This window comes from Camelus bactrianus, chromosome 11 (assembly GCF_048773025.1).
Source record: "Camelus bactrianus isolate YW-2024 breed Bactrian camel chromosome 11, ASM4877302v1, whole genome shotgun sequence".
NCBI lineage: Eukaryota > Metazoa > Chordata > Mammalia > Artiodactyla > Camelidae > Camelus > Camelus bactrianus.
This window is the reverse complement of record NC_133549.1, coordinates 31,361,824-31,386,401: the sequence shown is the minus strand read 5'-3', so window position 1 is coordinate 31,386,401 and position 24,578 is coordinate 31,361,824. Positions and strand designations below refer to the sequence as shown.

The 24,578-nt window shown below is 42.1% G+C and overlaps 1 protein-coding gene across 4 annotated transcripts; it reads left to right on the top strand.

Moving 5' to 3' along the window:
* Window positions 1-1,743: 1,743 nt before the first annotated feature.
* Window positions 1,744-24,339, top strand: PLEKHS1 (pleckstrin homology domain containing S1). 4 transcript variants are annotated; one of them, XM_010969833.3, is made up of 13 exons: window positions 1,744-1,972; window positions 4,808-4,854; window positions 11,175-11,263; window positions 11,378-11,484; window positions 11,815-11,949; window positions 13,270-13,345; window positions 14,234-14,350; window positions 16,168-16,293; window positions 18,401-18,504; window positions 19,007-19,171; window positions 19,901-20,002; window positions 21,240-21,375; window positions 23,926-24,339. In XM_010969833.3, the coding sequence occupies exons 2-13, from the start codon at window positions 4,827-4,829 to the stop codon at window positions 24,103-24,105; spliced, it is 1,365 nt and encodes a 454-aa protein (XP_010968135.3). In that variant the 5' UTR covers window positions 1,744-1,972; window positions 4,808-4,826; the 3' UTR covers window positions 24,106-24,339. The 4 variants fall into 4 exon arrangements, with proteins under 4 accessions (XP_010968135.3, XP_010968133.2, XP_045362541.2 ...); XM_010969831.3 differs by having other exon boundaries at window positions 19,007-19,213; XM_045506585.2 differs by having other exon boundaries at window positions 14,231-14,350.
* The last annotated feature ends 239 nt before the right edge of the window (window positions 24,340-24,578 follow it).

Below are 24,578 nucleotides of genomic sequence, written 5' to 3'. Positions count from 1 at the left end.
GAGGAATCATGATACTTATCCCGCACAATTGTTGGGATTAAATGAGATATTATATGTAAAAGAAAAGTTCCCGACAAACATAAGGTCATGTAATATAAACTGTTCAGTTGTGTTTTGGTTAAGCGGCAGCAGAGCTAAGGGGCCCTTTCATGACAGAGAAGAGCAATCGGCAAAGTCATGGAATAACTCACTTGATATTTTAAATGAACAGGTGATTGCTTTTCTGCAACAGGCGTTTCACCATTAGCCTGTTTACAGGTCACCGGAGACAGTAAAGGAAACTATGCTTGCATTTCATAGGTCTGTTTACTTTTTACACGTTTAGTATTTCATGCCTGCTTGCCAATTTTTTATTTTCCAGGTGGCATCTACAGGACAAATTAACTCTTCTAGGCACCCCTAAGGTGTATTAGGCTGCTTCTTCAAAGAGCTTTGTAACACCATTAGAACCTTATGATCAAAAAAGCCTAGAACAGGGTGGGCTGGGTGGATGGATGGGCGAACAGACCCATAGGTGGATGGATGGACGGATGGATGGATGGGTGGGAAATCCATTTTCTGTTTAACTGGTTTATAGATATCCTGTCCAAAGGAACACAGTCTGAAAGTAATCTTCTCTCTTCCCCGTTTTGATTAGGTCTCTGGATTATGACAACAGGCTGTCTATGGCTTTACAGTTCGCAAGTAAGTAGAGATCAGCACACACTTTTTATGAACTACTTAGAGGAGTAACTAGTAATGTCTAATTAAAGACCACATATAAAGGTACTAAAAACCATTTCCAGAGAAGTCAAACGCTGACCTGAAGAAACAGAAAAAGAAATACATTCCGAGAAATTATTTCTCCTAAATCAAGCAAAACCTGTCCTGAGCAGGAAGTGAACAAAAAATTGATTATTTCCACATATCTGAAGTCCAGCAAGGTTTGCTGAACAAAAGAACCAGTAATACCTGTATCCTCCATAGGGTACAAAAGGGGAAAACAGAGAAATAACCTTTGCTGAATGCTTTGTTGAATGCTTACCGTGGAGCCAACACTGGGCTACATGCTTGTGATGGTGAAATCTTACTTCATCTTTGAAAAGATCCTGTGAGGTCAGCATTATCCACTGCATTTTTCAGATGAGGAAGCAGACTCAGAGAATTTACCAGCCTAAGCCACTCTGTGAAAAACCTAGCAGAGCTGACTCAAGTCCACCTCCACTAGTGAAGACAGATTAAAATTATGTACTTTTACTTCTAAAGGTGATTTCATAAGAAGATAAAATCCATTCGCCACTCGCTCTTTCCCCTAAAAACAATTCAGTATAAGTGAAAATATACCGAAGGCCCTCTGAGAATGACCATTCACGGCAGTCTGCTGGTTTTGAAGGATTGCTGGTGGCTGTGCAGGATTGCACCAGAGCCTGCCCAGTGCTGCCCTGGCAGTGACCACTCCATCACGGATAAATAAATACATCTTCCTGGAGACCCTGGGCATGTACAAGTGTGTCGGAGGAGCCAGTCTTTTGTTTCCTCATCTGGCACAAAGGAATCCTTCTTATCTTCCAGGAGGACCTTGGGAGGATATGGATGAGCGGGAAGCAAAGGAATTACTTCAACGGCCATCATTGCAGGAGGTCAAGACTGTATTTAATAAGAGTCATTATGAAATGGTTCAAAGTCTTTCAGGAAGTTTTTTTATTTGTTTGCTTTCATTTTGTTGTTACACAACTGTAGTGCCAGGGGCGGTTCTGTGCCAAACCACACGCAGAATGAGAGCCCCGGACTTCCCTTGGGTCACCAGCTTCCTTCAGCTCGGGGCAAGGATAAAATCTGCCCGAAGATAGAAATTTGGGAATTTCCCGTTGGTTCACATTTCAAACAAAGCTTGTGTTTAAATCCTCAGAGCTCGGAGTGAGCAGAGTAAGTCCAGGAGACCCAGGGACAGGACAGTTTGCTGAGAACTCAACCTGCGACTCCTTGGCTTCCGGTAAGTACTGTTCGATGTGATTGGTTTGGGTTCTCAAGGCTGCGGTGATCTGGATGCTTAATTGAGAAGACTTGCTGTTATGGGCTCTTTCTTCATCATCTTCTTGGGCTGCACAGAGGGAACTAGGACCTCTTGGAATCACACGTAACAGATCTCATCCCAATAACAGGTTAGGCCAGGAGAGTGGTGTAGAGTCTCCCCGAATAAGATCGAAGAGCTAAACCTAAAAGGCTTTTCGTTTGGGGGCACTGACGAGAAAGGAAAGCCAAACTATGAAAAGATTTAATTCTTTTCTTCTCGTGAATAAAAGGAGGGGCAAAGTAGTTCAGACGCCAGCTCTCAAGTTAGGATTCTAGCTCTGCTTTTTATTTATGTGATCAAAGGCAAATTGCTTACTCTCTCTGGTTACAGTTCCCTCATCTGTAAAACGGATATTGTATCATTGAAAAACAGTGTAAACCTTAGAGTATTGTTGTATCTCATTGCTGTGTTAAATCTCACCAGATTTCATATTTATAATATATAATATAATATTGCTTCTATTATATAAACAAAACTTATACACTAGATCTCATATATATGTATACATACACTGGATTTCATATATATAGTATGAAATTAATATAGATAATATGAAATATTTATATATTATATGAAATCCATTATATATAGCTATAATCCACTATATATATATATGTATATGAAATCTATTATACAAATTTTGCTTAGAAGTGCTTGGAATGTATTAAGAATTCAATACATGCTAGTCATTATTAAATAACCAGAGAATCGTAGACTATCTGAGCTGGAAACCACCTCACAAAGTAGCACTTACTGAGCCTAGAAGATACTGAATGCTCTTTGCCAAGTTATTTCAAGTGATGCTGACAGCAGTCCCATGAGGATGGTGATATTATCACTTCCATTTTACAGATGAAGAAAGAGGGGTGTAAGAGGTGTTATAATGTACCCAAGATGACATCTCATAACTGATGAGGGTGAACATGAAACCCAGATTCCAGAGTTAACCCTCTAAACCACCACATCCTACTGCCTCACCTGTCATCTCATTTTACAATGGGTTAAAAAAAAAAAAAAAGCAAAAACATAAAAAAAAGTGGGAAGAGTGTTTCCTAAACAGAATTTTGGGGCCTTTCCCAGACATTGGGAAGCCGGAAATGTCTTCCAAAGTTCTCTTAGCCATCCACAGTGCACAGGGAGCGTGGGTGTCATTGTTGTGTGGGGCGATGTGGGGGACCCTGTGGGGCCCAGCCCAAGTCTCCTCTTCCTCTCTCAAATGGAGTTTTCTCACGGGGGACAGCCCTGAGACACCAAATTTGGTTACAAATCATGTAACCAAACACATTTTACAAAGTGTAAAATCTTAACAGATAATTATTTTATCAAGAAAATTGATTTTTGGCTTTTTAACAAAGAGCTTGCAGGAAACACACTGCTTTAAAATATATTACCCTCAGCTAGTCTGTCCTGCACAGTCTTTGATCTGATCTTTGAACTCCATAGCTCACTAGGCTAAATGCCCTTTGGGAAAGATGGCCAAGTCCCACGTGCATAGATGAAGAGTAAGGCAGGGGGCTGAAAACCACTGGCCCCCAGTTCTGCTTCAGGCAATGAAATCCCTGAAATTAGAAAGAACCTCATGGATTTGAAGCAAAACCTCAGGGGTAAATTTTTTTTAAACATCCTTTTTTTTTTTTGCAGGGGGTGGGGGCAAAATTTTAAATAGGATACATTCCTCATCCTTGTGCAGAAATGCTCTTCCCTCTTCCTGGGAACAGGGGATTTTGGCCTCAGTGGCCCAGTGCTTTCACCAAGGTGGTCTTAACCTTAAGACTTTCATCTCCGTATACTACATATCTATGTCTATACATAGATACTATATCTATATTTATAAAGAATGGCTGTGAGTCATTCATACCTTAGGAGGAATGAATGACTTTATACTGGAGAAAGGGAGAACTCAGGAGACAGAAGGCATGACCTCATGCCAATTGGATGGTGGAGGGCCCTTTGCCTCCTCCCATTTACTGGGACTGCCCTGGGACTGCTCCGTTCACTGCTTCCTCCTATTTTGAGAGTGTTACTAATTCAAGGTAAAAACTAGCCACCAACACATTTTTGTTTCAAAGATATCATCGACCCTGTGGCCTTCTATCCCGTGGGATTCCTCTTCTTGCAGGGCCCCTGTGTCGGTCATGGGATCGCCAGCAGATCTGTCCAGGAAAGGGCTCCACCTCTAGAGTCAGTTTCATTGTGTCAGTTTCAGCCTCAGCGCCCCCCCCCCAGGGTTGGGTAGCCTTGGAAACAGGTCACTCAAGTGGCTGAGGCAACTTAAGAACAGAGATATGCCCTGGCCCTGGCACTCAGGGTTCCCTCTGGAGAAAGTGAGTTCCTGGCATGGAGAAGGGCTTATCTTGGGCCTCCTTTTGGCCAGAAATGCTTTCTCAGCTGCAGCTGGTGGGTAGCATCCTGCCCTCTGCCCTGTTCTTGTCTCTCCTCCTTGGTGTTGCTGTCCCCGAGGGCTCTCTTGTCAGAACCACTTATGAAGCAGGAGCAGAGAAAGGCCAGAGAAGATGGCTCCTTCAGTCATCCTGGCAACACCTCCTTGGAACTGCCACTTGGTGAGCACAGGCTGCTTGGATAGGTCCTCGTTACCATGGCTACTATCAGCCTCAGGGGCAGATGGGAAGGGGGGAGCTGATAACCCACCTCGCCAACATTCGGGAGCACCATCCTGATCCTTGGTAACTGAGTGGCTAATCAGTGAAGCATCCTGTTGTCTGAGGACTAATGCTTCACCCTTCTTTTTGACAGGTGAGAACAGACAGCCTTTATGGAAGCCAAACCTCAGAAGAGTCCAGGTACCCAGGGAGCATACTTTTTTAAAAAATTTATTTATTATTGTATTTTTTTTTTAATTTTGGAAGATGGGAGGTAATTAGACTTGTTTACCTTTAGAGGAGGTACTGGGGATTGAACCTAAGAACCTTGTGCATGCTAAGCATGTGCTCTACCACTTGAGCTATACCCTCCCCCACCAGCCAGGGGGCATACTTTAAGAAAGGAAAAAACTTTCTATTGAAAATAATGATCAATTTCCATCAAACGAACCAGGACACATAAGATGGTTTTAGTAAGGATAATGGGTGGCATTCTGGGACAATGATTCTTGGTGTGGCGAACGTAGCAGAGGCTATTAGATTCAATGAATTATTTTGTAAGAGCTCACTTATCTAGAAATTTGGCATTTTCTGATTTTCATGGACCAAATGTTCCATTTGTTGCTTGGAGATGGTACTAACAGCAAACTATAGATGGGAAAGGACTGGAGAATACTTCCTTAATTTTATATGAAATTCTCACTTGGTTAAATGACCTAAATTGTTATCAGGGTTTGTTGTGGGGATAGGTCAAGGGGTATCATACAGATGTCCTAGCTTCATGTTCACATTCCTCACTGTAGGTGACTGGTCAGAAGCACCAAGTTTAGGATGAAATAACTTAGAAATCAAGCGATCCAATTCAATTCAAAAATAAATATTTTGAATATTTATTCAAAGCACCTATCATTAGTAAGTCACTCTGCGTCATTTTGCAGAGAATATACAGGTTAGTAAGAGACATCCCCCTCAATGAACTTATAATTTCATTAGGAAATTAAGATAAACACATTCGAGTAGCCATATTGGGAAGTTAAAATAAGTAAGCAATCAGGCTACGATAAGAATCATGAAATAAGTGAAAAATGCTGTAGGGTCTGAAGAAAAAAAGAATACACAGATTTGTGGGAATCCAGAGAGGTTTTATGGAGAAGGCATTTGAGCTGGACCCTTAAAGGATGTGTAGGATTTTAAAAGAGATTGGAAAAGAGAACACATCTCAGCAGAAAAGGATGGCGTGACTGAAAGCCATGAAGTGGGTTAGAGGCAGGATGGATTAGAGGAGGATGTGGCTGTGAAGTAGGATGGGTGGAGTTGGGGTGGGGAGGACAAGGCTGCAGAACTGCGGTGCTATGTTGTGCTAGAACTTGACCCCATATTACCGGCAACCCTTGAAGCACTTTGAGCACAGGAGCAGTGTCATCAGATTTGCTTTTTGAATTGCTCATATATTAAAAAGATATCTTTAGTGTGGTGTAATTAACATACAATAAACTGCACATACTGAAAGTAAACAATTTAATAAGTTTTGTGCATATGTGCTTAAGAAACCATCACCACAGTCAAGACAGTAATCACATGCGTTACTCCCTAAAGTCTTCTCGTTCCGGTTTTATCATCCTTCCCTCTGGCGCCCAGCCCCACTCCCTGTCGCTCTGCTTCCTGTCACTCTGAGTGTGTTCATATTTACTAGAGTTGTACACAGTGGAATCGTACTGTATGAACTCCCTTCTGCTTCTTTGATTCAGCACAACTCTTTGGCGATTCATCCACGTTGTTACATATTTCCAGAGTTCCTTTTTATTCCTGAGTAGTGTTCCATTGGATAGATATTTCACAATGTGTGAGCCCATTCACCTGCTGATGAACATCTGGGTTGCTTCCAGTCTTTGGCCATTACACACAAAGCTGCTGTGAACATTTGTAACAAATTTTTATATAGTCATACATTCTTTTACTTACTCTAACATCATCTTTATTTTTCCTTCTGCATGCATTATGTCTTTTTTTCCCTCCGATGGTTTTTAAGGTTTTTCTTTATCACTGATTTTGAGCAATTTGACTATGATGTGCTTTGTTATAATCTTTTTCATATATTTTTGTTTGGGGTTCCTGAGCTGCTTGGATTTCTACTGTAGTTTTCTTTAAATCTGTAAAATTTTCAGCATTATTTCCTCAAATATTTTTTCTGTCTCCCTCCCCCACTTCAGGGACTCCCAATGACTGTAAATTAGGTCACGTGAAGTTGTCCCATAATGCACTAAGGCTCTTTTTATGTTTTGGGTTGCTTTTTCCACTCTGCATTTGTTTTGACAGTCCCGTTGATCCCATTCAGTGTATTTTTTTTTTTCTGAGATATTATAGCTTTCATCTCTTGAAGTTTACTTTGGATTTTTTTTATATCTTCTATGTCTCTAACTTCTTGAATGCTTAAAATACTGTTAATAATAACTGTTTTAATGAACTTCTCTGCTAATTCTAACATCTGTGTCAACTCTAGGCCTGTTTTGATGGAGCAATGATTATCCACCTTATGGGTCATGCTTTCCTGCCTCTTTGCATGCCTGGTAACCCTTGATTGGTTGCCAGATCTTGCAAATTTTACCTTGTTGAGAAATATTTTTGTATTTCTGTAAATCTTGAGCTTTTTTTCTGGAATGCAGTTAAGTTTCTTGAAAACAAGTTGATCCTTTTAAGATTTGATCTGGAAGTCTGGGTTGGATCTGGAGCAGTCCTCAGCCCAGAGCTAATTATTCCTCATTACTGAGGCAAGAACTTCCTCAGTACTCTACCCAATGCTCCATAAATTATAATATTTGCCAGTCTGATGGGAGGAAACAAGTACCTTTTCTGGCCCGGTGAAGGACTGGACACTGTTTCCTCTAATTTTTTCTAGTGGTTCTCTCTCTAGCTTTTCTCTGGTCATCTTAACTTTCACCCTTCCATCACCCTCATGTCCAGTCAATCATTAAGTCATGACCATTCTACTTCCCAAATACTTCCTGGATCCACCCCATCTCTCTGTTCTTATCACCATTGCCTTCAAGACCGTCACACATTTCAATATGTTCATTCAAGACCCTTATATGCTTTTCACTATACTGCTTCAGTAGCTATCTAGATTGACTCTCTAATGTCAGTCTTGATAGCTTCAAATCCAACCTCGACCTAGCCCTGAGAGTAAACGCCAAATCTGACCAATTTAGCACTTCAGGCAAAGATGAAATCACAGGAACTGGATTTACTCTCCTGTCTGAAATGAACAAAAAATATAAAATATATAAAATAGTGGTTTTCAAGACATTAATCATAAACAATAAAAGTCGTGGATCCCTAAGAGATAGGAAACAAAGTGGGCCCTACAATTTCCTTGACTGAGTTTCCAGTCCACAGTAGAGGAAAGAGGAGCCGAGGTGGAAACAGGTGGACCCCTGAGCTGAGGAAACAGAGCTGAGAGTTCAGGGAGATCAAGGCAGCAGGAGCTCAGAGGACAGAGGAAAGAGCTGCACAGAGAAAGAACCCCGGGGACTTGGTGGGGGGATCCCCTCAAGTATTCAAGAGTGTTGATGAGTATACATGTGTGGGGAGACTAGATAGATGTTGGTGTTACCAAGTGATACAGGACATCTGAGAGAAAACGATGAGAGAAAGACATTTATGGGAAATCCTGGTGGAGTTGTTCAGGGGCAAAATTATATATACTAGGCTAAAAATACTGAAAAGTTGTCCTATAAATTCCCCCAGTGACTGGATTTTGCTGATCATGTCCCTGGCATGGTGTTTAACGTGTTTCTCTGTTTTCTGTATTTCCTATAAATCAGACCTAGAGGGTTGATAAGACCGTTTCAGTGGGTTTTTTTGGCAAGTCTAATCCATGGGCAGTGTTGTCCATTCCTTTTAAAATAAAATCTAAACTCTGCCATGAGCTCCTATCTCCAGGTCCTGCAGGACTCATCTCCAGCCTCATCTTTTTCTTTTTCTTTTTTTTAATTGAAGCATAGTCAGTTTACATTGTTGTGTCAATTTCTGGTGTACAGCATAGTAGTTCAGTCATACAGGCACATACATATATATATTTTTTCATATTCTTTTCCATTGTAGGTTACTTCAAGATATTGAATATAGTGTCCTGTGCTATACAGTAGGAACTTGTTTATCTATTTTATGTATAGAAGTTAGTGTCTGTGAATCTCAAACTCCCAATTTATCCCTATCCTGCTGGTAACCACGAATTTATTTTCTATGTCTGAGTCTGTTTCTGTTTTGTAAATAAGTTCACTTGTATCTTTTTTTCAGATTCCACATATAAGCAATATTATATGGTATTTTTCTTTCTCTTTCTGGCTTACTTCACTTAGTATGGCAGTCTCCAGGCCCATCCTTGTTACTGCAAATGACATTATTTTATTCTTTTTTATGTATGAATAGTATTCCACTGTGTGTGTGTGTTTGTGTGTGTGTGTGTGTATGCACCACAACTTCTTTATCATCTGTCAATGGACATATAGGTTGCTTCCGTGTCCTAGCTATTGTAAATAGTGCTGCTGTGAACATTGGGTTGTATATATCTTTTCAAATTAGTTTCCTCCAGATATATGCCCAGGAGTGAGACTGCTGGATCATAGGGTAAGTCTATTTTTAGTTTTTTAAGGACTCTCCATACGGTTTTCCATAATGGCTGCACCAAACTACATTCCCACCAACAGTGTAGGAGGGTTCCCTTTTCTCCACACCCTCTCCAGCATTTATCATTTGTGGACTTTTTAATGATGGCCACTCTAACTGGTGTGAGGTCAAAACTACAATGACCTCACACAAAATTACAATGAGGTATTTGTGGTTTTGATTTGCATTTCTCTAATTAGTGATATTGAGCATTTTTTTATATCTCTGTTGGCCATTTGTATGTCTTCGCTGGAGAGATGTTTGTTTAGGTTTTCTGCCCATTCTTGGATTGGATTGTTTGGTTTTTTGTTATTAAGTTGTATGAGCTGTTTATATATTCTGGAAATTAAGCCCTTGTCAGTTGCATCATTTGCAAATATTTTCTCCTATTCCGTAGGTTGTCTTTTGGTTTGTTTATAGTTTCCTTTGCTGTGCAAAAGCTTATAAGTTTAATTTGGTCCCATTTGCTTATTTTTGCTTTTATTTTTATTGCCTGAGTAGACTGCCCTAACAGAACATTACTGAGATTTATGTCAGAGAATTGTTTGCCTATGTTTTCTTCTAGGAAGTTTATTGTGTCTTATGTTTAAGTCTTTAAGCCATTTTGAGTTTATTTTTGTGTATGGTGTGAGGGAGTGTTCTAACTTCATTTGATTTACATGCGGCTGTCTAACTTTCCCAACACCACTTGCTGGAGAGGCTGCCTTTTCTCCTCATCCTGTTTTTCATCCTGAATTCCTCTCAGGGTAGACTGTCAGTCAGCGACTACAGTGGCTACGATGCTCTTTGTTTTTCTTTGTTTTATACCTCCAATTTTACAAATGAGGAAAAGGAGGGAGATTTAATGATTCAAGGTGTTCTATAAATATTTGTTCAATAAATTAATCTGTGAGTTTGTCCAAAGCCACACAACTATTAAATAAAGGAGCTAAAAGTTTTTGCTATATTGTTTCCTTCTGGTTTTCTTCTCCTCTTTTTTTTTTTTTTTTTTTTTTCCAGGGTGGGGCTGTAGGGGGAGCAGGCAGAGTTGCTCGGAAGGAGGAGAGGGCGGGAAGGTGAGGACGGAGGGCGGCTGTCTGAGAATTACTAGTTAGGAGCATACTGGCTTCATCAGCTGTACTTCCTAATCTTGATTCTGTTTTCACTTAATAAAGAAGCGCTAATTCTTTAGTGAAGGCTGTCTTTTACAAAACCAGGGCTCCTCCAGAACTGCAGCCTGGATGGAACTGCAGCCTGGATGGAACTGCAGCCTGGATGGAAAAGCAAAACCTATCTCTTTTTCTTTTTTTTTAAATAAGTGTTATTATAACAACATTGTGGTTTTTCTAAATAATGAAAGCATTACTTGTTTCTACAGACATTTTCAAAAATGTAGAAAAGAATTTAAAAACTGCCTATGCATTTCAGTACTTACAGAGAAGCAGTTAATATCTTGGAAAACTCTTATTTAACCACTTTGCCACCTTATCTTCCATAGCAGGTGGCTTTGTTTTTGTTTGCTAAGCCAAGGGCTAAGGCAGAATTATCTTGCTCCTGGTGCTTCAGCAAGAATGGAGACCAATTTTTGCTCACATCTGGAGAGCCAGTGGCATACTCCAGAGACAGAGAGCCAGACAGGTGTGCCCTGAATTAAAGAACTTCTAAGTGTCATCTGAATGAACGTCCCGGCTGTGGATGAATAAGAATCACACACGTGGTTCTTGGGTGTTTTGTTCTCCTGGCCTATAAATGGATGCTCTTTTCCATACTGAATCATTTGAAGACCTTTCCAGAAGTAAGCAGAGTTTCCCAATCGAAGCAGTTCTTCTCAGAGATTTACAGGGAACAAACTGAGTCCTATCACTTTCTTTCATTAGGCAAGCAATTTACATTTTCTTATGAAAATGAAGTCTGCAAACAAGATTACTTTATTAAATCACCACCTCCTCGGCTTTTCTTCTCTGCGGTGAGTATTCATGAAGATTTAACAGGCCTCCCACCAGCCTCAGGAGCATTTTTTTTTAAATCCTTTCTCTTCCTCAGAGATTTAACTGGGATGCAAAATATTTTCATTTTTCAGGCCTCTTGGAAAAAGCGGATTTTCATTCTGTCAAAGAATGGGGAAAAGGGCTTTAATCTTTCCTATTACAAAGACCATCATCACCGAGGCTCCATTGAAATTGATCGGTGCGTGTGCAATCAAGAAAGTGTTTATAACAGGAAATACTAACACATTATATGCAAATTAGAAAAAAATTAGAAAACATGTTAATTTGTGGAACCAAGAATCCAACTGATACAGGAATTTTTTGAACTAAGTTTCAGGTTGAACAAAGTATTTACAATCAGTGATAAATCAGATCTAAATTTAGTTTCTAAAACTATTGGACAATTTTCAAAGTAGAGATCAAACAGATCTGAAGTTTTTATTCAGTTTGCATCTTAATAAAAACCAGTCAGTTTTCTTCCTAATTGTATATTTGCATTTGTTTCATACTTTCTATCTCTATCTACAAGAAATTCCAGGGTAGAAGTTGGCATAAGTAGCCAGGAAAAAATGCAATTTGTACAGAAGATGTTTAAATGCCACCCTGATGAAGTGATGTCCATCAGAACCCCTAACAGGGAATATGTCCTCATTAGCTACAGCAGGTAAGTGGTGAGATAACAGAGGATGTCCCTGTGTGCAGAATAAAACAAACAAATAAACAATAAACATGCTTTGACTAGAAACCCCTGGCCACAACCTCAAACACCATCTGGGCAGTCTTCATTATTTTTTTTAAAGAAGCTTGAAAGGTCACAATGTTCATCTTCTAGGGCTGCCATAACAATGTACCCCAAAGTGGGTGGCTTGGAACAACCGGAGTTTATTATCTCGCTGTCCTAGCGGCTGGGAGTCTGAAGTCAGGTGTCACAGACCGTAGTTCGCTGAAGGGACCAGAGAAGAGCTGTTCCAGGCTTCTCTCCTAACGTCTGGTAGTTCCTTGGCTTGTGGCAGCATTAACTCCGGTCTTTACATGGCGTTCTCCCTCCGTGCATGTCTCCGCGTCCAAATTTCTCCTTTTTACAAGGACACCAGTCATGTGGGACTAGGATGCCCTACTCTGGTATGACCTCATGCTAACTAATGACATCTGCAGCAACCCAATCTGACTTCCAAATAAGGTCACATTCTGACGTACTGAGGGTTGGAAATTCAACATATGAATTTAGAAGGGGACACAAGTCAACCCATAACAGTCACCATCACCCCAGATGCATTTTATGGAAACAGACCCAATACATGAACACCTGCACAGGCTACATATATTAGGGAGGGGCTATGCTCATTGCTGAAGGAGTCTGCAGTTTTTAAGAGGGGCTCCCAGTGCTAGCCAAGGTGCCTAATGGATCCTGCATAGATGATTATCTGCTTGACAGAGAGGATAAAGTCAGGGCAGGGAGCTGTGTGGAGGAGGCAGCAAAGGCTCAAGCCAAAGTCTGAAGAAACTTGATCTGCTGCAGATCAACCCTAAGGCGAAAAGCTTTCTTTTCAGTTGTAGTGAGAGTCCATAGAAAAGAAGATGAGATCTATATAAAATCATTCAGTCACATCCTTCATAAACACAGGCATCCCCTCAAGGGAGGCGCACCTGGACAAAATGGCGCTGACAGGTTAAAGGACTTGCTTAAGAACACAAAGGAAATCCGTGTCAAAGCCAAAAGCTCCCAACCCTGTGATTACTACTGTGATTTTCCATTTCTCTGAGCTTTCCTCGCAGAGGTGGCAGGAGGGTTAATTCTAGTGCGTGAGCTGGAGGTGGTGAGGAGCCAGGGGGCGTTTAAGCTGCTTAGGGGAAAAAGCCCTGTTTCTGTGCCACTGCTTTCACTGCCCGTTCCAGTCTTAATAAAAGAATCCCTCTCTGGTTCAAAAGGATCGCAGGCGCTATTGTTGCTACATGCCAGCTGAAAGCTCATTCCTATCAACAGGGAGAAGATTAAAGACTGGGTCTCCTTCTTGTCATCATTTTGCCTGGATATGAAAGCAACACCCTGGAATACAGAGGTGACTCTCCATCACTAATAAAATAACAGGGCACCTGAATGCAGCCTTCTTTCCCAAGGAAATAATGCAAGCTTTTTTTTCTCTCCCTCCTTAGCAACTGGCATTAATACAAGGAAAAAAAAATAAGTGAGAAAATGTACATCCTAGTTATTTTTATGGTTAACAATAGAAAAGAATACTTCCGTGTTTTACAAGAGAGCTAAAAAAATACAGACACTTCAGATTTTCATTACTGGGGTAGGAGTGAGACTTAACTGCGGCATTTTTTAATTGTAGCTGAAACAATAATAAATTCCATCATTGTTATTCAAGGTTCATAACAGCTACCATTTGAATAAATCCAAAGTGGTTTCTATAAAAATACTTTTCATCTGTCTTGTATTTTCATTATCATGTTTCTTTGATATTGTAAGTGCTAGTTATTTTTAAGTTGTTTATTTACTTCATAAGAACCTTTGCTAATTTACAGAAGTTCTTAGGACAGAATTTATTAGTGAACCTTTGGTCTCTAGGTACCGTTTTGACGTATTTTCCAGGTTATTCTATGCTGATGACAAAAGCAGAGGCCAAGGAGAAGGGGAAAGCAAGTGTCTACAAGGAGACTCAAATGATTAGAGCCAAGGAGTTGGGTGCAGAGGGACACAGGGTTGAAAAGTTAGGTTGAGGAAAACTCAGGGCATCTCTGAAGGCCAGGCTGGGAGTCCTTAAGGATTTGGGAACAGGAGAGAGACAAGGTCATCAGTTGTCTGAGCAGGAGAATGCTGGCCGGCAGTATAAATGTTGGTGGTCAGAGACTAGAAGCAGAGTGCCCAGTGATGAGGCTGTTGCTTCATTCCAGACAAGGGATCAATCATGCCCTGATTCCAATATTCTTTTTTTCATAAGCAGGAGAAGCTCTCGTTGGGTGGTAAAAGGCCCTCTTCAGACCCGAACCCTCTTCTTAGTCCTTCCAGGACACTGGAGGCTGTCAACCCCACCACACCAAGAAACAGTCTTCCAAACATGGTAATCAGACTTACTAACCCTCTCTTCCTCAGGACGCCATGCCTGGGAACCAGCTGATGCTTCAGAAATCAATGTATTTGATGCCTTCCTCAAAGCCTCATCCACCCTAAGAGTGATTCTTAGCCTTACTGTTTACCCTGTAGTTAGTCTGTTTCCCCCACGACGATGAGCCTCACCGCCTGCCCTGCCTTCCTCTGACTGCTCCTCAGTGGGTGTGTCGAGTATGCCGGGCAGAGGACACCCCAGCTAAACAAAAAACTGGCTGGCAGCCTTTTCCTTTCTTTCCACGCGGGGCACAAATTACCTCTAAAAAAATGCCACAAACACCACTTGATTTTCTGCCATACCATCTGTACTCCTGAGGCAAAATCAGAGTTCTCATTAATTTCCTTTATTTACCCAGATCAATCTTACTTCTCCTTGTACGTGTGTGTGTGTGTGTGTGTGTGTGTGTGTGTATGTGTGTGTGTGTGTGTGTGTGTGTGTAAGACTTCAACTTCATTTCTAATGAAGTCCATTTGAGGAAAGAAACATAGTACATCTGCCCCTTGAAAGTGATTTGTAATTGTACTCCCAGCTCTCTTGGATTTGCAATCTTCCCAACTTTGGATATTATTAACAAACAAGCTAAGTGTTTTTTTTATTTTTTTCCTTCTGCCATGGATACTATTTTGTTCCTTAGAGATGTAACCATTGCCTTTCCCTTTTCCGTGGGTACCAAGCACATCTTAATAGGGTATAGCGTCCTGTTTTATCTCATTGGAAGCTCTCCAACCATTTTAAAAGCTTTTGGTAGCATGTCAAATTCACCGGGACAAACACTTCGGTTGGTGTTTGTAGGAAAGGCGGTAAGAAATGAGGTTGAGAAGGATAACTTTTCAGTAAATGCTTCTTGCTTTTCACTCCGATACTCCGTGTCCCTAAAAATAATGTTATTAGTCATTTTGCCTTTTCATACTAGTTGTTCCAATCAAGCCAGTGCTTTTTCAATCAGCTCCAGTTAAGAGTACCACCTGCCTTGTTGGGAGATGTTGTTGTTGTTAAAATTAAGTGGGAACCCTTCTTCATCCCCAACTCAGCAGGAATGGCTCCATGAACTTGGGGCTAGAAAAATGGACACAACTTAAATACATTTATTTTTTTTAAATCACTTTCTTTCAATGACTTCCTAGAGAACATTCAGGGTTTTTTTCAAACCCCCTTGTTCTAAAACATTGTTCTTGGAAGAACTAAATTGTACTTATAACAATTTTTCCTGCCATGCAAAGCAGCTACTTTGTGGAGTGTCTTGTATCTGTTGGGGCAGGAAGCGGTCATTGGTTGAACCTAGATCACCTTGAAGCCTATAATTCATACTGTCACATGATCAACACTACAGAACTGCATTGCTGGGGTAACAGTAGAAGTATATGAGCCGAACACAAAAGAGGAATAGTGAGCAGAAAGGGAAAAGGGGCAGTGTCTTGACTCTGGGTGAATTACCTTCTCAGATGGCATTACTAGGAAAAGATGAAGGTGGAGCTTCTGTTGGAGCTTAGTGACTTAGAATACCACCCACTAGAGAGAACGGTTTGTTACAGGTCCCAACAGTCAAGAAGAGTCTGAAAGATGGGCTTATGTTTTTACAGCATTAGTGGTGACCTAGACTCAAGAGTCAAGTTCAATTTGTGCGTGCTTCTGGATGTAACCTTGGAAGATCCTCTGATGTTCTTAACCCGATTAATCTATTATGCCTTTTTCAGAAAACACGTGATTTCATTCTGTCTCTTGCAAAGAAAAAGAAAAAGCATTAATTCTCTCTTCATCTCTTTCTTCAGCATTTAAGAGAACAAAGCTTTCCAGGACTCGGAAAAGCTCATCTACCACATGACTTCTTGTCAGAGACCACCCAAGATACAGAAGAAGACAGCCATTATATTAGTCCTCGTACTATCCTTTTAGAGGTAACCTCTTCCATCCATTCATCATTTATTTGTTCCTCCTACAAATATTTACTGAGCCCCTGGCAGGCACTGTTCCTAAGGCACTAGGCTGGGTTCAGTGGAACCCAGAGGTGAATCAGACACAGGGGATATGCTCACAGTGCTGACACTTTCATAGGAACCCACCATGATACAAGGCAGAAAGGGCTGCACACTGAAAAGAGATGCTAGTGAAATGCCTGGAGTGCTAGCAGGATGGTAGGTATTGGGGAGCTGACTTCCAGACAGAAGGCCAGGGAAGGTTCCATGGAGATGACATTTGGCCTTACATGATAGATAAAATTTGGACTCGGGGGATTGCCTTGGGGAGTCAGTCTGCATTCTGGGCAGAAACAATGAGTGGAAACAATAATATCCTTGGGTGATACATTGCGTGGTGTGTGCCAATCAGTTTGTTGATCAATTGGAAGCCCCTAGTGAGTGCCTTCTGTGTGCTGGCAGTGTGCTGTCTTAGGCGTGGTGGCTGCCAGAAAGGACCTGATGTCACACCTGCACTCAGAGCTCACAGTCTCAGCTGTTACCACGTGATGCTGCTCCACCAGAGGCATGGTCAAAGCTCTGGAAGCGTAGACAAAGGGCAGACTTTCTCTCTCCTGGAGTCGGAGAAATCTTCGAGATTCAAAACAGCATTTGATACATATATGATGAATAGTTTAGTTGAGCTCTAACCTAGCATGAGTGAGTGGCATATTGTGGGAAATACCGCAAAAAAGAGCCAGACCATGATGGTTCTTGAATGCCAAGTTGACTTCATTCTGCAAGTAGCACAAGGGGCAGTGATGGCTTGTCAGTTGGGAAGTGGCCAGACCAGATTATCTTCTAGTGCTTTTCGCCCAGGAGCTATATTTGAGGGAGACGATAGAGAAGAGATTGGAAATGGGAGGTAGGAAGACAAAACTGGGGGGGAAGGGTGCAGCATCTCCCAAACTGGGGGTTTTTGGCAAGATGGTGACATACGTTCATATAAAAGATGCCTCTGGGCTCAAACAAGTTCTGGAAACAGCAGATCAAAGTAAGTTACCCCAGCTTCTGAAGTGCAGAATTCTCAGAACCTTCAGGGTTCAGTGGCACATTGTAAGTAGCCAAGCAGGATGCAACAAGCAGCATTTCCCAAGCTCATTTGACCACAGGACCCTTCTTTCGCCACAAATATTTTCATGCTGGGGTTCTTTGGGACACAGTGATGTCAAATAGTCTTTCATGATGGTCCAGACAAGCAGGCAGGCTGTACATGAGCACTAGGTGCTTTATGGGATGCAAAGTTTAGTGCAGCAGATAAAACTAAGCTAAAAGACTATTACAAAAATTAAGCAAAAAACTGGGTGGCAGAAGTTCAGAGAAGAGAGAAGGTGGCAGTGGCCGAGGTGGTCAGATGGGGCTACAGCACTTCGGGTGAGTCCTGAACGCAACTTCACTAGACAGAAAAGAAAAGAGGCTCCCCAGGTGAAGAAGCCAGCATGAAAATGGGCACAAGAAGAGCCCCACTTGTAGGGGCAGGAGTGGGAAGACTGGCTTGACGGGAGTGAAGTGTTCCAATTATGGTTAATGATGAATTTGTTAGGGAGACAACTGAAAGCCTTTAGGGGTTTTGAGAAACCGTTGCCCCAGATGTCTTAGTTCTGCCCGGCTGGTTGAGTGCCCCCAGAGGACAGCATTTTCTAAGACCTTTACAGCCCCTTGAGGCAACTTGGTTGCCTGTGAGCAGAGTAGCCTGAGGCCAGTTCTCCACTGTGTCCGAGCCTTTGACAGGTGATGTGATTCTCCAGTAGCTGGTGGGGGAAAAGAGTTCATGTCATTAAATGCCTAGTGATGAAACAAAAAAAATAAAGAGCAGTTTAGTCCAGTAGAATACTTGTATCCGGAGCATGGGGAGTCTGGGAGAAGAAAAGAGACTTTGAGTCGACCAGAGCTTTGCTGGTTCAGTCTCCCAGAATGAGCACCACCATTCATCCAATGGTAAATGTTCTCACTGTTTCAGGGCCCAGAGCCATCATGTAGGGGGTAAAACATACCTGGCTTGCATCCTTATGTAGGCTTGCATCCTTACGTCTATTTCTCTTGTCTGTAGTTGAATAATATTGCTTCCAGTAATTCTGATGAATCCATTGAACCTGGAGATTCAGACCAAATCTCCCAGGGAGTCGAGCATCTTTACATGTCAATGAAATCCTGGTAAGTAAAAGTGCCATACTTTAAAATTTAATCTTAGTTAATGTACTGTTGTAAGAACAATTGCTGGCAGTTCATTTCAATAGTTGATATCAAAATACAAAAGCATGACCACGGGCCAAATTCAAAGCATTAGCCAGTCATCTCCAAACAAGAAAAAGTGAGAATGGTTTTTCTAACCACAGAAAACCATGAGTGGCATTCTCAGGTCATTTCTGTCTCCTGGGGGAGTTCTTTTCTAGTTTGCATTTATGTCTCTCACACTCTCCCTTCTGTCTCCAAACCCTCCCAATGTAAAGGGCTATTTTTGACTCCGTATCCATTTTTAGAAGGAGTGTTTATTGGATTGGATTCTAACCGGGGCTGTGATCCTGACGGCTGGCCATCCTTCAAGACCTTGTTAGTTTTCATGTGGCCGTTAGCTACTTAAATCTGATTCACACACCTTGGAAAGTTGGAAATAGACATGCTAAAAAAGGATTTGTGTTAACTTCTTAACCTCTAGTTTTTTCGAAGAGACATCCCATGAGTCCGCTGATAGCAAAGAGGAATCCCAGACCCTTGCAGAGATCCAGAATGGGCAGCTTCACCAGCAAGAACAAGACTCCGGAGCCGGCTCCTGTCTCTCACCTGCCAATATGGAAGCACAGACCACAAATGACCAGAAGGGGTCGGCCTCACTAACTGTTGTGCAATTGTCTGTACTAATCAAGTAAAGTTCTGATTTCTAAAACTTTACAGGCCCTTAGAGCAAGGCAGGATCCCTTTTGTACTCAGAATTCAAATTTTGAAGCAGTTCCTAAAAGTCTCCAAGTCAGCCAAGAATCTGACCCTTCTCCCTGATGTGGTGGCCAAGGACAGTGAATAACAGAGCTGGAAACAAAGCAGTCCCCTGGGCTGTGGGTGGCATTTTCCAATACTTAAACAAAAAAATTCTCTGTTAGCTCTTCTTTCAGGTCATGGAACCTTGGATCACACTGATCTGGGTAGCATGTCGCCTAGCTTTTACTAGTAAAATTATTGACATGCAGGTTTGGTTACAGACCTAGGAGAGGAAACATTTCAGTTTTAAATGATACCAAGAACATTTGATGAGATTATTTTCAATTTTAACTCTTTTCAGTGTCTTCTTCCGTGGAGAAATGTGCAAACTGATGTGACATGTAATTAATTTAGTCCATTTTTTTAACTCCTTTTCCGTTGTCTACCATCATTACCATATCCCAAGAAGGTTGGGGGGAGGGCATTAATAAGTGGCAAATTCATATTCTTCTCCAAATGTTTTGGACACTCTTTAACTGGAAAATACTATCTTAGATGTCGGAGGCCAAAGTCCACTCAAAGTACAGCTCAGAGCCAGAGACAGTTGCCTGACTTTTACAAACGTCTTATCTTGTAGTAACATCCCTGATGAAAGCCAAGTGGAGGAACTGAACGTGTTCCTTTCTCCTCATGACATCGTAAACTATCTTGCTGTCAGAGAAGCTGCAGGACGGATATGGTAGGTGGGAGATTTGAGAGTTACTGATTATAAATGGGGTTGGATGATATGAAGACAATAGTTGTCTCTTGAAGCACTGTATATGGCAAAACTGACTAGAGAACTCGAACTGTTGTGTTAACTGTTGTCATAAATTGTCTTCAGCTGAGGCAGAAATAAGATCTTGTTGGGTAAGAGAGTCAGCTGGGAGGTGGGTAGATATGGGAGGATTCAAACGTCCAGAAAGCAGTGAATTTCTGATTTTTTGGAGGTGAGGAAAAGTGGTCGGAAATACATGTGGTCCAAGGAACTCATTCCCAGTCAATGAGCACTGACTCTTTGATGAATGAATGAAATTAGTAAGGTCGACAAGATCCTAAGGTCTAAAAGAAAAAAGCGTACCAAGATCAAAGACTTCCAGACACCAGCCAAAAACCTGCTGGTTAGGGATTCAGACACAAAAGACCGCGTGGTGGAGAATTTCCTGAGAATGATCACGTGTTTATTTGATTCTCTATCCTTTTAAAGACTCTAATTCATTTTGATGGAAGAGTACGGTTTTATAAGAGAAGAAAGTTTGTTCATGTGAAGTCAGCGTTACACATCAATTGTCTTAGAAGTTTGTAAGAGGGCACGAATCACAAGCTTGCATTTTCCCAAATTTCCCACCAACTTAAGCCTCAATAAATACTTGACTGAAACTGTGGACACCTCTGTGCCCAAGCCTGCTCATCTCTCAACTCATTTATTTGCTCATTAGATACTCATTGTATAATCATTAAGTGCTCACTTTCAATAAATACTTAGTGAGCACCTTCTGTTTACTTGGAATTACATTATAAAAACAATTTTTTTTTTACAGTGGGACCATACCTCTGGGGTCTCATAGTCTGGTGAAAGATACAGCTACATGAACAAGTAAATGTCAAATGTATTTTATTTAAATATACAATAAGTGAGGTGCGCACACAGTGGAATAGAAGCCCAGAGGCGGGGGAGATTAACTAAAGGGAGGGCTTTGTAGAGACAGTATGATTGGAGCTGGACTTTGGAGGCAGGGTCGGGCTCCAAGAGGAATGATAGAAGAAAGAATGTTGCAAATAGAGAAAAGAGTCCGTCAACTTCGGAGGTGGTGCCACGTAGCTAATAAAACTGGTGATAGTAGCAGCAGAGCAGACTGGGTGAGGAGCCCACGTGTGCCCCCATCTGTGCAAGCACAGGCTCACACTTGTGTTGGGTGCTGTCACCCCCTTTGCAGCGTGTCTCAGTGGAACGGACCCCCGCGCCTGGGATGCTTGTTTTTTCATGGAGATCACCTTTTGGCCGTGAATGACCTGAAGCCCCATAGCCTGGAGGAGTTCTCCTTGTTTCTCAGCCGGTCTACCCAGAGGGAGGTGAGTCCTGCTGGCTGGCCCTGGCCGGAGCGAGGCAGTGCCAGAAGGAACCAGATCGGGGTCTTGGCTGGTGTCTGAACAGTGCTCTGAAGACAAATGAGGCTTTTCAATCCTCAGCCACCACATGTAAATAAGAGAATAATAAGTGTAAATCACACTTCATACAATACATATAAATGACAAGAATCTTATTTTAGAACCCTTTTAAAATTCTTAAATATAAAGTAGTATTTGAGGGAGCACTGGGTTAGGAGGCTGAAGAGCAGGGGTTGGGACCACAGATGTGGCGACAAGTGGCAAAAAGAGTTTTCACTGGACTCAGACAGGCTCAGGGGTCACATCTCACCTCTTTTAACCAAGTTGGGCGTCAATTTTCTCTTCTGTTAAACTGGGGATGAGGATAATAGTAGTTGTCGGAGAATTAAATGAGATAATGTATGTAACGTGTGTACAACAGTGACTGGCACGTATTAGGTGCTCAGCATAGTTACTATTACTTTTGCTTCTCTTGCTGTTGCCTGGGGAATGCCAAACAGGTTTAGCTTTTTAAGCCTCCGTTTCCTCATCTCAGAAATCGGCCATACCTTCCTCACAGAGTGATTGTAAGAGTTATACAGAACATGTGACTGTCTCCTGAGCACGCATGTTTTAAAAAGGCTTAGCCCTGTCAGTACGATCTTCATGTTCATTCCTTTCCTGGTCTGTTTTTATTTCTGGATGAGCCACATGACCTTGGGAAAATCACTTCCTTGTCTGACAAGTGAGTTTCAATTTCTTCTCTTTAAAATGAGATGGTTGGCCCTTCTTGGACCCCTAAGACGGGGACAGGAAGAGAGGAGAGGAGAGAGAGGAGAGGGATGGAGTTTGGGGCTTCAGTGAGAGAGAGGGAGCAGTGTATGCTTATCTTTTTTTTTTTTTTTAATGTTGGAATTTCCTATTATCTCATCTCAAGGAAACAGTTCCTTGGCTTAAAATTTCTGGAAACCACTGTGCTGCATAATCTATCAAACTTCTTCCAGTCCTGAGAGTTTATCTCTTCTGCATCACACAATAACCTTGTTGATTAGACAAACTGTACAGTCCCCCTCTGTCTAAATAAGGAAACTTGGTAAGAATGAGTGCATTGTCCAAGATACATCCATAGTGTTAGAAAAGAACTCATGCATCCATTCACTCACTCACTCACCATTTGTTGAACATCTGTGGTGTGCTGGGGACTGTACTAGGTCCCAGAGCTACAAAAATGGCCTCACCTTGAGCTTAAGGAGCTTACAGCTGAGCGTGGAAAATGGGTATGTTATGTACAAGTATAGTGTGTGCCTTGAGACATGAACAGCCAGCCGTGGGATTGTGCAGGAAGGATGAAGTAAATCCATCTGACGGAGGCCAGAAAGGTGTCTCAGAGAAGGAGATGCTTGGCTTGGTTTTGAAGACTAGGATAGGAGTTTGTGTGGTAGAAAAGAGGTGGCCTTCAGGAGTCCCACCCAACAAGCTAGTAACTGTAATGGATTTCCTCTGCCAAAGACCCACGCTGGAACCAAGTGTTCAATATAATCCTCTGAAAGTTATCAAACAATACTCTGATCCAAAGATCCAGGCGTCAGCGCTGAAGACAAGAAGAGGGTTTTTGCCGGGGAGCGGATCCAGGAGCTCCACCTGGGAGTCGCTGATTGCAGTTTATCCAGACTGCCGTACTAGGTTCTAGATTGTTCAGGCACTGGCCTGGGAGGGGCTGACAGCCATTCTCCTGGGCTCATTCTGCCTGCCCCCTTTCTCCTGGATAACACATTCAGAGTGCCACTGAGAAATAGGGGGTGTTCACCAGCATGATTATTAGAAGATCACAAAATTCCCCTGCTTGTCCACCTCTACCATTCCTGACCTATTTCTTTATGTGAAAGCGGATATCCAGTCCTTTTTAAAAAAAAAAAAAATTCTAATAGCTGGTCCCTGGAAGGAAGAAGAATACTGGAAGAGGGGAGATATGGAACCATAAGAGGGGCAGTCAAGGGCCCTTGATGCTTTAGAGCAGCTGAACCAAGCAGATTTACTTTCCTTCCTTGAGAATGAAATTGAGTTGAGAGAAATGGGAATTTGGGGTGTGCATGGTGTAGGAGGGGTGGGGTGGAGAGAATGTGAGACTTTAAAAGGAGGGGGAGGGGGTGTGTGTGTGAAAGGGGAGGAGATGCTCAACTGCAGGAGCAGCCCTTCCAGCTTCAGTTCCCGCCTAAGTTTGTCAGGGGCTGATCCTGTCTGGAGGTCTTGTGTGGAGTCTCCAATGTCAAGGGGCTTTTTAATTCTTGGTATAAACGGGACTGACTGGGCATCACTGGTATTCTCTGGGGTCTGCCCTAAAGGCTCAGGCCAGTGGATGCGAGAGAATAAAAATCCATCTTCCACCCAAATATATAAATCATCCTGGCTTCCTCTGGCCCAGATTTTCTTCAAAACCAGCTTCAAAGGGTGTGAATGAGGACAGACTGAGACGGAAAATGAGCAGTCCTAAGGATAATCTTTAGTCATTTAATGTTCTTCTTTCTGGTGTTTTAGAAGGTGAAACTCACCGTCGGTCGGATCCCAGATTCAGAGCAATTCCACGCGGCAGCCTGTACATGCTTCTTAAAAGACCAAGGTGTTGTACCTCCTCCACTGGATAAGTCTGGACTGGGGAAGACACTGAAGAGGAGTCCAGCCATCAGAAAGAGTAAGCAGAAAGCGACTGGAGAGTAGGTGCCGGGGCCCACTGCCCTTGAGCAAGGATGGGCCCCAGACTCTGTGCTGGGCTCTGCCACTCCCTGCTGTGTGACCGGAGGCAAGTCAGCACACTTCTCTGAATTTCTCCATCTGCATTTTAACAATGGGAATAACTACCCCTTCTCTGGCTATTGCATCAGGGATGTTGAGAGGCCCAAGTGGGATAATGACTATGGAACATGGGGAAAATGTAAGACCTTATTATCTCAGTCTTTGTCCCACACACCACAGACAGAGATTGGGTAAGTTTCTCATCTGAAATGTGCTGTGTGTTCTGTGAGGTCATTCATGCTCCGCACAATCTCTTCTTTGTTAGGGAATGGACAGTTGGAAATACTCATTCCAGGAAGGCGAGATTCCCTAGAGAGATGTGATACCGTATCAGCCTTCCCAAACACCTCCTGCTACTCATCATGTTCATAGACCAGAATGCTGAGACACAGTGGCCT